We start from the raw sequence: 13,831 nt of genomic DNA, 5'->3' as shown, positions 1-13,831 counted from the left end.
CTTTTCTCTTACCAACTCCTTCTAACAGTAATTTAAAAATTACTGCCACAATCGTGAGAGTTTAAAAATTATTCTGAATTCTCTTTTAGTACTATATTGATGCTACTGAAGTCTAAACTTTTGTGTAAAATGTGCTCAAAGACTTGGTCCAGTAGCAAGCAATGCTCAGCAGGAATATAGTGGAAATAAACGCAGTGGTGCGGTCCTAGGAATGAGTCTCACAGCAGTTGCAGGCATGAATGGAACCTCAGCATATGTACACAGTTGGCTTTGCATATTGTGGAGAGGTTTAGCCCAGTCAAAAAAAATGGTTTGGAGGAACTGCTTCTCTGAGGAGAAAAAAAAGACTGTTATTTCCAGATGGGTTCAAAGATTTTAAATATGCTGAGCGAAATAAGTCAATCAGAGAAAGACATGTATCATATGATCTCACTGATATGAGGAATTCTTAATCTCAGGAAACAAACTGAGGGTAGCTGGAGTGGTGGGGGGTGGGAGGGATGGGGTGGCTGGGTGATAGACATTGGGGAGGGTATGTGCTAGGGTGAGCACTGTGAATTGTGTAAGACTGATAAATCACAGACCTGTACCTCTGAAACAAATAATACATTATATGTTAAAAAAAAAAAGAGGATAGTAAGAAGGGAAAAATGAAGGGGGGAAATTGGAGGGGGAGACGAACCATGAGAGACTATGGACTCTGAGAAACAAACTGAGGGTTCTAGAGGGGAGGGGGTGGGGGGATGGGTTAGCCCGGCCGGTGATGGTTATTAAGGAGGGCATGTATTGAATGGAGCACTGGGTATTATACACAAACAATGGATCATGGAACACTACATCAAAAACTAATGATGTAATGTATGGTGATTAACATAACATAATAAAATAAAATAAATAAAGTGAAAGCAAAACTTTAAAACTCTTAGAAGGAAATATAGGATATCTTCATGAGCCGGTACAGCTAAGAGTTTCTTAAATAAGACACAAAAAGCATTGGGCAATATCTATTTAAGGGGAGGATGTGCGTATTCTACCATTTAGCAGTTCCAATCCTGGGCATAAGCCATAGAGAAACCCTCATATACCTGGGGAAATTCTAACATGAATGTCCATAGTAACACTGTTTACAATAGCAGAAGTTGTGAGCAACCTAACATGACTTTTTTTTTAAAGATTTTGTCTATTTATTTATTTGAGAGAGAGAGAGAGAGAGAGCACGTGAGTGGGAGGAGGAGCAGAGGGAGAGGGAAAAGCAGACTCCCTGCTGAGCTGGAATCAGGACCTGAGCCAAGGCAGATGCTTAACCGCTTAACCAACTGAGCCACCCAGGCACCCCCTAACATGACTTTAGTAGAAAAACAGAAATAGCCGTGGTTTCTTTAGTCAATAGAATGCTCGCTACACCTTTCCCAAACATAATGAAAAGTGGCAAAAGCAGATTGCAGAAAAGCACATACGACTAAGATAAAAAAATTAATAATTGAAACATTTTAAAAGATATATATATATGTAAGGGAAATATAAAGAAATGCAAAGGAATGAGAAACACCAAAATCAGGTACTGGTTTTCTCTGAGAAGGAGGGAAGGAAGGAGTAAAACTGTGATGACATACACAGGGATCTTTTAATGTCCTCATAGTATTTTATTTAATGAGAAAATTAATGTTTGAAAGGTGACTGAAGGAAAATGAAAAGCTTTTATGTTAGTATTATAAACTGAAAAATGAAATATTCACTAAAGTTTAGAGACTAAGAAAGGTGAGGGGGAATTTATGATGAGCACAAAACTGTCATTAACTTATGGTCATAACTCATTGTTCACCCACCTTATACACCAGATGAGGTTCTAAATGGTTTTAGGCTGTTTGTAAAAACTGAATCCATTTTCAAAGGATAAACATTTATGATCTTTTGATAACAGAGATATTACAAATAAATTTTTCCTAAGTACCAAAGGCAATTTGAAAGTGGAATTCTTCCTTTTCTGGCATAATAATAAATCTTATCTAATACAAACCAATGAAATAAGTGTGGAGCCTTACAATTTACTAGTTTGAAGGATGATACTACTCTGAATATGTAAATTCTGGTATGTTAGTTAAAGGGTCAGTCACAATACGTTGTTACCATTTTTTTCCTAAAGTTATGTTAGACTTCACAGCTCATATTCTCTAAATTTAACAATAATTAAATATATATATTAGTCTTATAAGTCTCTCTCTTGAAACTGGGTTCTGTACCGTATTCAACACTAACACTTCTTATTGTCGTCTGCATCATAATGAAAAAGAGCCTACCATTTTCCTAAATCCTGGTTTCTTTGTATCTTACTAACAATTATCATTATCATTATCATTATCATTATTATTATTCAGGAGTGGGGAGAAGTGTGTATCATACACATGGAAGACAGGATATCACAATAACAAGATCTTGAGCATGTTCACGAAACTTGGGCAAAGCATATGTCACATCTAAGTCTCATTTCCTCTGAGCCTGACTTGATAGGGTTGATATAAGGTTTAAATAGGACAAGGCTCATAGCACTTGGCACAGTGTCTAGCACAGAGTAAGCACTCAATAAATGCTAATAGATGGTAGGGATGACAGTGACAATGCAGCACGTATAAGGAATTGACTCAAACACTGAGATTGGATGATTTTACCTTTTGAATAAACGAGTGAGATACATAGAATAGTAATAAATAGACTTAAAATGAACATTCATCTTTCAACTGCCTCTCAACATACTTACCAGTATAAAATTGGTGACTTAGGTGACATTGCCACTGAAATGATTCAGGATGCTGACAGGACCTTGACAAGCCGGGGCAACCCCTTAATGATGCGAGGAAGGCCAGCTTTAGTGTTTGGTCCATAAAATACATGCTTTTATGTCCCATCCTATTTGATGAGAGAGAGAGCCCACTATTTCTGCAGGAAATTTACTTCTGATCTACCCCTGGTAACTTTTACTGGCAGGTGCACCCATCCCTCAGCTGCTGTAAGAATTGGTTGCTGAAACTCACAGCTGCACTTTACTTCAGAGAATTTCTCTCAGCCCAAAGAGGCAGTGTTGCCCACAGACACAGACACATAGGAGATTGAGGTTGGGAGAGGAAGCCTCCGGTAACCAGTGACTGCTGATGGAGAGATACAAGCCCAGCTCCCTTGCCTCAGGACAGCTGACTCAATGGAGCCCTTCTCCCCCCGCCCCAGTAGTGATGAATCTTGTTTTATAAACATTTTAAAATAGAAATGTTTGTCCCTTAGTCCAAAATTTTCTCTCAATAGAATCTTAGGATAATTTTCAGTTACCAGATTTAGTCCTCAACTGATCATTTTCTTTCTTTCTGATTCAATTTTTTTAAAATATAAATTCAATTAGCAAACATATAGTACATCATAAGTTCCAGACATAGAGTTCATTAATTCATCAGTTGCATATAACACCCAGCGCTCATCACATCATGTGCCCTCGGGGGAATAGGGTAATTCAATGGAGCCCCTCTTGCTCCAATTCTTTCTTCTGAAATCAGGCTAAGCATAGGCTGCAGCTAGATACACATCTTTGCCCAACTTCTTCCCCCGTGCTATCCTGCTTCCTCATTCTTACAGGTTTGTTGTTTTTTTTTTTTTTTCCTGCAGAGCCCCCTCAACAAATCCCTCACCCAAGAATTCTAGTCTCAATCTCCACTTCTGGAGGACCCAACCTAAGATACCTTCTGAGTATGTCTATTTCTGCAGTTATGTTATCAATAGGAGAGATTTTTCTGTTGTTTTTCTTCTAGACAAATGCACAAAAGCTTTTAATACCTTGTGGTTTTGGTTTTCTAGTCCTGTACGTTTATTTAGATCTTGGAGGTTAGTAACCATGATAGCTTATTGCACCTCTTTTAGATCTATACATATTAAAGACAAGAAACCAAAACCAAAACAAAGCAAACAAAAACAAAAAACCACAAAAAACACAAACTTCTGGTCCCCTGAAGCATGTGGGTGGCAACAGCATTTCAGTGCTTTTCTTAACACAGCTTCTACCATATAGGGTGAAGCTCTAACAAGCATATCATGTTAGCTAAAGAACAATAACCTAAATTTCATCCTACATTTAAAAAGTCTTACTTTCAATACTGCTCCTACAGAGGTGATGAAGAGTCAAGCTTCCATATCTGATGGCATGTGTAAGATCATGAGTTTGAAAAGGAAGAGATAATTTACATGCCTGAAAAAAATTCTTCATCAACTTAATTGAAGTTTTTGAAAAATATTACATCATTTCAAAGAACTGTTTGTAAGAACTGATATAAGAAGGTGGTCATAGAAGGTATTTCTGTCTTCTTCTTTGGTAGTAAGAACCTGTCCGCCAATAGCCTGTATCAGCTATTGAATATTATTCTCAGCTGGGCAAATCCCAAACCATAATTTGACTTTAAATTTCTATTCCAGGTCATGGCATTTGCATCCCATCAGGTGCTGAGGAGTTCATGTGCAGCAAGCAGCCTTAGTTTTTTATGATTATATTCCTCCTAGACCTCTCAAGGGCATTTGGTGCTTCTAACAGAAATGCAATCTGGCTGTCCTAGATACTAAATGAGGTTTGTCCATCACTCACCCCCACGAAAAGGCTCCTCATTATTGGCAAGTTGGAGAGCTGTAGTGTGGTCTGTGCTTCATCTGATTTATTTCTCATCATAAATGGCTGACATTACAAAAAAAATGGAAGAATGTATGTGTGAGAGGAAATGGGCAGAGAGTCAGGGAAGGTTGGAGGAGCCATCAGAGAGCAAAGCAAGTCTGACCCTGATGTAGAGGGGAGGGAGGAATGTTGTGAAGAAGCATCTCAGAATACTATGTAGGGTAAGGAAGTTTTGGCAAGGCAGTCGGGGAGTCTTCAAACCACAGCCTGCCACCTGAGGTCTTCTGTTTCTTTCAAGAAAAGGACTGCCATGCTTAGTCATTGGCTAGGAGCAGTCTCTAGGAAGCCTGGTGTTGGCACAACTGCGGAAACGGGATTCAGAGTGTAGAAGGCAGGACCTTTGGTGAGTTAAGCTTCCCGTAGTTGGGGGTCTGTGAGGCGTAGTATTCTCCTCCTGCCAAATGCACCCTACTGTTTTAAGACAATGGGATGAGGAAAGGAAGATAGGAGATAAAAATGGGTTGTAGTTTGAGGGATGTTTGGATTCAAGGCAAGGGTTTCTGTTGTTTTTTGAATGAGAAGAACTTCAGTATGTTGTAAGCCTAGAGGAGGGAATCTGCACAATGGAACAAGTTAAAAAAAAAGGAAGAGAAGCGGGGAATGGGGGAAAAGTTGGGCGGGGACTTTGTGTGTGTGTTTGTGTGAGAGAGAAAGAATTAGTTAATTGTGAAGGAAGAAGACTTCAGAGAAAGAAAGAAGAAGAAATTGATAAAGGTAATGGCTTTGAGGAGTGACATCTTATTCCTTGGGACAATGTCTGAACATGGGTTAAGGTTAAACGTTGTTGGAAGTTGAAGGGAATTGTGCTTGGTTATTTCAATTTCATTCAAAATAGGAAGAAAAGCATGAGGGACACTAATAGAAGGTTAAGTCTTGAACAGGAAGTACTCCATCCTCTGAGGCTGAAGCAAAAACAGGTAAGATTGGCCTTAGAGAAAGACTGTGCAGATGTGGGATCAAATTACGGGAGAGAAAGGTTGATGACCTCAATTTCTTGATGAAGTAGGAGGCGAAGTTATCTACTGAAGGTATTATTTATTTGTAGCTCTTCTCATGTGACAAAATTCCATACATAAAAGTATAACAGAAGTAATATTTAGTATATTAAAATTAATATGTCAAATATGTCTTTTATATTAAGATGATTATCTATTATATAAATCTTTTATAGGCATGTGTGTGTCTGTTTCTTGGTGTATAGCCCAAAACTCTAAAATATTCTCTTGGTTTAATTTGGAATTTTAAAAACTGATAGTGTATTGAATTTATGTTATTCTCAATCAGAAAATAATAACTGGAGATATACTGTCAGTGTATTATGTATATTTGCTACCAAATTTAACAAAACCAAAAATACTTTTGAACCATGTAATTTATCTATTAAAATAATTTCATCATCTGAGCATTTATTGGCTTAGCCTATCAAAAAGTAGACATCAAAGTATTTCATAATTGGAGGGGGACTTTGACATCATTGGTTTCTAATGTGGGGGCTTAGACTTCCAGACTCTATAAGTTGAGCAATAAAGGTTGATGGTCTCTTTTCTTTCTTTCTTTTTTTTTTTTTGACGATCTGTTTTCAAATTTTAACACACCAAATGGAAATCACACTTTACCCATATGAAGGCTGAAGTTACGATGATTTGAAATGATTTCAATTCAGTGGGGCTACTCTTCAGAAGCTCCAATGGGCCTTTGCAATATTAAAAAATGGAAAATGCATTAATCATTATTTAATCAATGAGTTTTAAAGATACACAAAGGTTTCTGAAATATGGGATTTGGGGTTGGGGGAAGGATTATAGAAGTTTGAGGTAACGGGTCATAAAAACGTTGGGAAAAACTGATTTTGTCTAATCCTGTAATTTGCAGATGAGGAAACTGGGAAGTTACCCAGTATCACATCATGGTTCATTAGTAGTAGAGCCAGTTTTAGGATTTGACTATTCTTGAAGTTGTGAAAAAATTACCTAACATGCCATTTTCTTGGGTGTTAGGGTTTTGCATTTTGTATCATGGTCTTTAGTGTTCTTAGCACTTGGAATCCAAATGCTTCACATTTTGTTTGGAGTTGCTTTGGGAAAGAGTATGTATGAGTAGGGAATATTCTAGTCCAAACACTAGGCCAACTTTCCAGTAAAGTCGTTAAAAAAAGTTCCACAGTGGTAAATGAAGAGCAAAAACCTTCAAAAGAGTCTTCATAGTAAAGAGGTGCCATAAAAGCCTAATTAATTTCAAAGTCCATCTTCCATTCTTCATAACTTTAGGGTAATCCTCATTCCTATCTACTCTAGTTCCAACAGTACTTTAAACAGAGTACATGATTAAACTGTTAGTGGATGAATCTGCAAAAAGAAAACTGATTTTTGACTCTTCTACAGTTTCAATCTTAAGTGTGCACACCAAATACATACATTCTTATCAAATAATTAACATATATTCCCAATTAACAAACAGGGACAATCTTTATACACAAATTCGGCTACCACTGTAATTTTTAAAACATTGATCCCACCAGCAAGAAAGGAGACAGTTGTGCCCCTTTAAAGATAGATAATTTGAATAAAGAATATAAGATACAATCATAATTAGAGGTTCAGAAAATAATTTTCCTTCTTGTGGAATGTTTTAATATTTTCTTCCTTTTATTTCTTTATTCTTCCTCCTCATATTTCTTTAGACAACACAGTCATTTCTTCTCAATTTTTTTTTCTTTTTAGGGATGGGAGGCTGTCTACTGATGGTCTAAAAGAAGCGCCTTCATAATTGCAGTTGAGGCAGAAATGGAGTATCTAGTAATTCTTACATCTCTTCGATGCAGTCTTCCAAGATGTTACAATCTCTAAGTCCAAAGTTTCAAAACTTCATAAGGATAATCAGAATTATATAACAAATGGTAACAAGTAGTTGTGTGCATTCATTTTCTAAGATATCCAATCACATGTCTATTAAAACTCAGACTTCATTTTGGCATCAAATGCACATAACAGAATGAACAAGGCCGAGACCTAGTCATTGTCATAGATGCAACCTGAAAAAAAAAGAATTTCAATAGAGTTATACAAAACACATAACTTCTAAGTGTTCCAAGTTTAGAAATGTGGGTGATTCATACTCTCCCAGTTTAGAATTAAAAAAAAAAATGTAGAATTGGCTCACTTTGTGAAAAAGTAGTTACACGGAAGACCATATATGTATTTAACTTTCATTGCTCAGTATTTAATTGTAACAAAGTTTCTGGACAGATTTATTCTTTATCAAAATGAGACACAGGATTATTTTATCTGCCACTTAATTAAATGTACTTTTTGGTAGTTATCCTAAATGAGATTGACGATATTAAATATCAGTAAGAATCATAATTTTCAAAGGAAACTAAAAGGCCACATGAGTAACTCTATGCATCGTTTCAGATGAGATTTTTTTTTTAATTTAAAAAAATTTTTTTTAAAGATTCTATTTATTTATTTGAGAGAGAGAATGAGAAAGAGAGAGAGCACACAAGAGGGGGGAGGGTCAGAGGGAGAAGCAGACTCCCTGCTGAGCAGGGAGCCCGATGCGGAACTTGATCCTGGGACTCCAGGATCATGACCTGAGCCGAAGGCAGTCGCTTAACCAAATGAGCCACCCAAGCACCCGAGATTAATTTTTTAGATTGTAATTTGTAACTATGTGATGCTAAAAGAATACTAGTGAGTATTATAGGTTATGAAATAAGTACCTACTAATTGGTCAAGTATACATATTTTTGTGGATGAAAGTAGTTCATATTAAGATTAATGGTATAATGAAAAATTCACTATTTTCATACTTCTGTTTTCAAAGAAAATAAATAAGATTCTTCCTTGATTTCCAGTCATGTGCAAAAATAATTTTCTTAAATTATACCAGAGCATTTACCTTTCCTAACATTTTCAAGTGATTCAAATTCTGATCAGATTGGAAAGTTCTAATTAATCCAGCAAGCTATTTTTAGTATTTGTAAGAACAGTAAATTCACTGTTATTGTTTTCGGTGGTGGGTGCCATGTGGGACTTACCATCAGCAATATCATCATAGATCTCTCCATCACTGTAAATGTAGAAAAAATTTTTTATTTTAAAGAAAATATCTTCTTAATATTAAGGCAATATTTAGATTAAAAAGTTAGTAATATGAAAAAAAGTAATATGATTTTATGGGACACAATTAAGCATTTAAGGGTGAGAAGTTAAATGTTGTGAATTTATAAGTGGGAAGAAATTTCATGCTCATCTGCATCATCTTTCATTGGTTTAACCTAATTCTCTGTTCTATTCTAAAGTAACCAAAAAACCCACAACTTATTCCATATCATAGACATATGGAATAGTGGAAACATGCCTCAAGAGCACACACCATGCATGCTTTGTTCACCTTTAGATCTAATCGTGAGCCTAGGACAGAGCTGTATGTTGCAAGAAGTGCTTATTGAACTGAACAAACTGAAAAGTCATGGCACAATACTCCACTTGGGGCCCTAATGGAGTCTTTTTTTTTAAGTAATCTCTATACCCCATATGGGGCTTGAACTCAGAACCGGAGATCAAGAGTCACATTGTCTTCTGACTGAGCCAGCCAGGTGCTCCCCTAATGGATTCTTTGTATTTGTTAATAATCAGATTTATACTTTCACTTGCACTTCAAATGTTGAATGAAATAGAATAATATTAAAAAAGAAATAGAATAATATTTGGCATAAAAAATGGGTGCATTATTTTTGCATGTTTCTAATTAAAATTTCTAAATATTAATTATAAAATACATAAATATTAGTTTCAAAATGAATAGCCAAGATATGGTTAGTATGGTGATTCTTATGTAATTCTAAAAATATTTATGGTTATAGGCTGCATGCATAATAATAGCTCTGGCTACTATTACACATTTTGGTTGTACTTCGTCCTGAATCTTTGTAAAATATTCTGCTCTCCACACCTTACCTACCGAGTCCCTCCTACGTACGAGGAGATATAATCATGAGTAAGACACAAGCTTTGATTTTAAGAAGCTTATAATCTAATGGAGGAGAGAATGACATACAAGTAATTAAAACAGAAATTTTATAAATGGCGAATATAGCCTTGAAATGGAGATTACAGTCTCAAAGTTCAGTGACTAGTGTAAGGTGACTGTCACCTTGACCAGACCCACTTTTGGTTCCTGTACTATGTCTGCTTTTATCATGGAAGCAGCAGCAGGCCCTCCAAGTTGTTGCCAACTATGGCAGATGTTGTGGGCTGCCTATGTCTTCTGTTTGGATCCTTTCTCTGAGATTAAGGGAGGGTTGGCTACTGGAGATCTGGCACAAATGCAAAGAGGATAGATCTTCCTATCATTCATTCAATACACATTTATTAAGTATTCACGTCAATAGATGGTGAACCAATAATTACTTAGAGTATACTTTCTAAATTCTCTCTTCATCATCCTGTAATAATCACTGCTGAAGCCACGTATTCTTTCCCTGAAATTTGTATCTTTCATAGAAAATAGAAAAATAGAAAAGTGCCTTGCCTACCATTGTGATTAATGCTCTGCGAAAAAGAAAAGTATAATGATTATTTTTATTTGACTCTTTACCAGTTTGCTGACAAAGCACTAGCATTGAGTTGTCTCTTTCTGATTGGTGTCAGGTTGTTTATGAATACAGTTTGTGAATCTTCATTGATTTTTTTATTATGCAGAATTTTGTAAATCTTTATGTTGGCATATGACCTGATAACGGAGTTCACTTCTTGCACTGATATACTTGGAACAGAATCTTACAACATTTGAGGGGGACTCTCATAGAACACTAGTACCAGCCTGTGACAATGTCTTATTCATAAGAATAGAAGAATCATTGACGACTATCTTTTTTTCTGGCATGCTTCCAAAAAGGCAACTTAATACTCTACTCTGCCTAGTAAAGAAAAGCCCTCAAATGGCAGCCAAATTACTAACAGGTGACATAAGCACCTACTGTGTAGACACTAATTGATCCCTGATTAATTCAATTCCACCAACTGCAATAATCAGTAAGTGAAAGGCAAAATATTAATGAAAGTGTTAGTGGTTTTCCCCTGTCTCCAATGTTTGCCACGTCTGTCTCCAATGAGTGTTTATAACTATGAACTGTATATTCATCAACGAGAAGGGTTTTTGTCTATTTAAAAGAGTGACACTTTAGGAAAACCTTAACTTTATTATGGGTATATAATGACATTAGCATTGACATTAGGATAGCATATTGTTTTAAAATTTATTTATGACACTTTAGTAGGTTATATTATTTAGATGTTATTAGCAATCTTTCTTAAAGAAAAGTATAACATTCTTTTTGCAAGCATAGTAGTAGAAGAAAATGAACTTACTTGTCTACCAAGTAACTCCGAAGGACATAACCATCTATGAAAAAAAAGAAAATAAATTTTATTAATAGTACAGAATCTAATAATCTTTACTGTTTCTTTTAAGAAAGTGAAATAGAATTGAATATTTAATGTAATATGATATAATGTGATATACTGAATAATTCTATTTCCAAATATGACCTATTTTTCTTTTTTAAAGATTTTATTTATTTATTTGGGATAGAGAGAGCACAAGCCAGAGGACAGAGGGAAAAGGAGAAACAGACTCCCCACTGAGCAGGGAGCCAGACGCCGGGCTGGATCCCAGGACCCTGGGATCGTGACCTGAGCCGAAGGCAGACGCTCAACCGAATGAACCACTCAGGCGCTCAGACCTATTTTTCTTATTCGTGTCCACTTTTCCCCCCTTCTTTTCTTTTCCTTTTCTCTCAATTTTTTTCACTGTCTCTTACATGTCTCTTTTCCTCCATTTACGACCTTTCCCCTTAAAGAGAAACAAATTACCTTCTTCTCCAAACTGCTGCAGGTCCTAGCACAAGGCTCTACCAAATTTTACTCTATTTTTTCATGGTGTTACCCATGAGACCCAGTCCTAGGGAGATGTAGTTTCTCTAAATACAAAAGTAGTTCGTAGGTAGGTATTTCAAATACCACCAGATCAAAGCCTTAACTTTTAAAATTCTATTATATTGAACAGAGTCAAAACTGTTTTCAACTCCCCTTTCAGATCAGCAATCTTGGGATTACTTGGGGGGAGTATGCATTCTAAACGGTCTCAAAATAATTCTCACGTTCAGTGTGGAAGGTCTTCCATACTGCTTTTGCCATTTGACAGCGTCAACATATGCATTTTCATCTTTCATGAAACAAATCATTATTAGAAGAACACATACCAGGGGGCGTCTGGGTGGCTCAGTTGGTTAAGCGCCTGCTTTCAGCTCAGGTCATGATCCCAGGGTCCTGGGATCAAGCCCCGCATCGGGCTCCCTGCTCCGCGGGAAGCCTGCCTCTCCCCCTCCCACTCCCCCTGCCTTTGTGTTCCCTCTCTCGCTGTGTCTCTCTCTGTCAAATAAATAAATCTTAAAAAAAAAAAGAACACATACCAGGCATTCAAGTGATTCCCCTATTAAATAGGAAATAGACCATATTTTATGCAAAAAAGTAAAGGTTATCTTCGCCCCTATTGTGCAAAATAATCCTAAGAAAAAATTCAGACTACTTTTCTTGAGAAAATTTCTGTTGACATTTAATGAATATTACTAATCTTTGGAATTATTAATTTTGTGTTAGTACCTAAACACTACCGTATGCTTGAGATTAATAGCATTCATTGCCTTGTCAATACAGCCTCTAAATTCTTTCAGAGCCAATCTATTGGTCTTGGTCCACTTTAGATCTAATTTTTATTAGAGTAAATGTGTAAACAATTATAAACCAGGAAGCTCATAGGCAAAGATTGATACAAATGATAATAAACTTACTTAAACATACTGATGTTATATTGCCATTGATTTAACATGCAAAAACATTTTTTTTAAAAAAAGTGGGATTATACAAATGAAACTATAGATTGAAACGTAAGAAAATGAACTTTCCCCTGAAATATTCCAGGGTAAAAAAAACTCCACTGAAATATTTTATCAAGAAATACACCACTTTTTAATGAAAACTTTATTAGAATCCTATTTGGAAAAGGAAGAATCAAAGTTATCTTTGAATTCCTGTAGTATGGAAATAATGAAGCATGTGTCAAAATGATAAAAGCACAATAATGTAATATTTTTCTCAGACTCTGAAAAATTAGACCTTGTTATACCTTCCTTTTTTATTTCAGTTAAAGCAGTAGCAAAAATTATTAATGTAAGAACATCTAAAATTAATATCCTTGGTTGTCTTTGATATCACAGTTCTTTTATTCATTTCATGTTAATAGACTTCTAAAAAATTTAAGGTATATATCATAATTTAACCTAATTTTTAAAAGGGGATGAGCTCGTCTCTAAGAAATTAAATTCTACATGTGTCTCTCAAAAGAGAAAAATCTATACAGATAACAAGTTTTTAGAACAAACTGGATTTCGTGTCATGGACCCAAAAGCTTTACCTGCACTGATGTTTAGAGCTAAAATAAAATGTGAACATTTCTCTATAGACAGTAATAGTCCAAACTTTTTTTGTTTCCATTAGTTAAAATTGGTGGCTCTTCTTTTCTTTTGAGTTTTTTTTCTTAAAACAAATTGGGAAATAAAAGAATACAATAATAAGTGTTCCCATGAGATATTCATGTTTAACTTAATAATTTAAAAGTAATGACGTAGATGAGTTGAAGCTTTTGACAGTGAAGGAAATCTCTGTGAGCTGTTCAGGCTTTGTAATGTGTCTGAACTAAAATTAGAGGATAAGAAATTAAAGCTATTGCCAGAGACTGGACTTACTCCAGCATCAATATATTCCTGTTTTTTTTAAAAAATCATTAGAAGATTTAAAGAAATAAAGAACAAAACAAAGAATATAAACATCATTTTTGGAAATTAAAAGTGTTTATTTTCCTTTGCTTTTAAGAAATGTTTTGAAAATTCATCTATGCTGGAGGGGCCTGGGTGGCTCAGTCCATTAAACGTCTGCCTTCGGCTCAGGTCATGATCCCAGGGTCCTGGGATCGAGTCCCGCATCGGCTCCCCTGCTCGGCGGGTAGCCTGCCTCTCCCTCTCCCTCTCCCTGCTGCTCCCCCTGCTTGTGCTCTCTCTCTCTCTGTCAA

At 35.8% G+C, this 13,831-nt stretch overlaps 1 protein-coding gene across 2 annotated transcripts in view; it reads right to left on the bottom strand.

Annotated features, from left to right (window-relative positions):
• Positions 1–5,714: 5,714 nt before the first annotated feature.
• Positions 5,715–13,831, bottom strand: part of FYB1 (FYN binding protein 1) — a 155,059-nt gene continuing 146,942 nt past the window's right edge. For both annotated transcript variants that reach the window (XM_025867365.2, XM_025867366.1), the window contains 3 exons: positions 11,074–11,107; positions 8,739–8,770; positions 5,715–7,730 (listed from right to left, as the gene is read on the bottom strand). In XM_025867365.2, coding sequence (XP_025723150.1) covers positions 7,708–7,730; positions 8,739–8,770; positions 11,074–11,107 — 89 coding nt within the window. In that variant the 3' untranslated portion in view covers positions 5,715–7,707. The remainder of the gene's footprint in view (positions 7,731–8,738; positions 8,771–11,073; positions 11,108–13,831) is intronic.

Source organism: Callorhinus ursinus, unplaced genomic scaffold (genome assembly GCF_003265705.2).
Source record: "Callorhinus ursinus isolate GAN/ISIS: 27379988/994484 unplaced genomic scaffold, GSC_fseal_2.0 scaffold3, whole genome shotgun sequence".
NCBI classification, from domain to species: Eukaryota; Metazoa; Chordata; class Mammalia; order Carnivora; family Otariidae; genus Callorhinus; species Callorhinus ursinus.
This window is presented reverse-complemented; position numbering and strand designations above follow the sequence as displayed.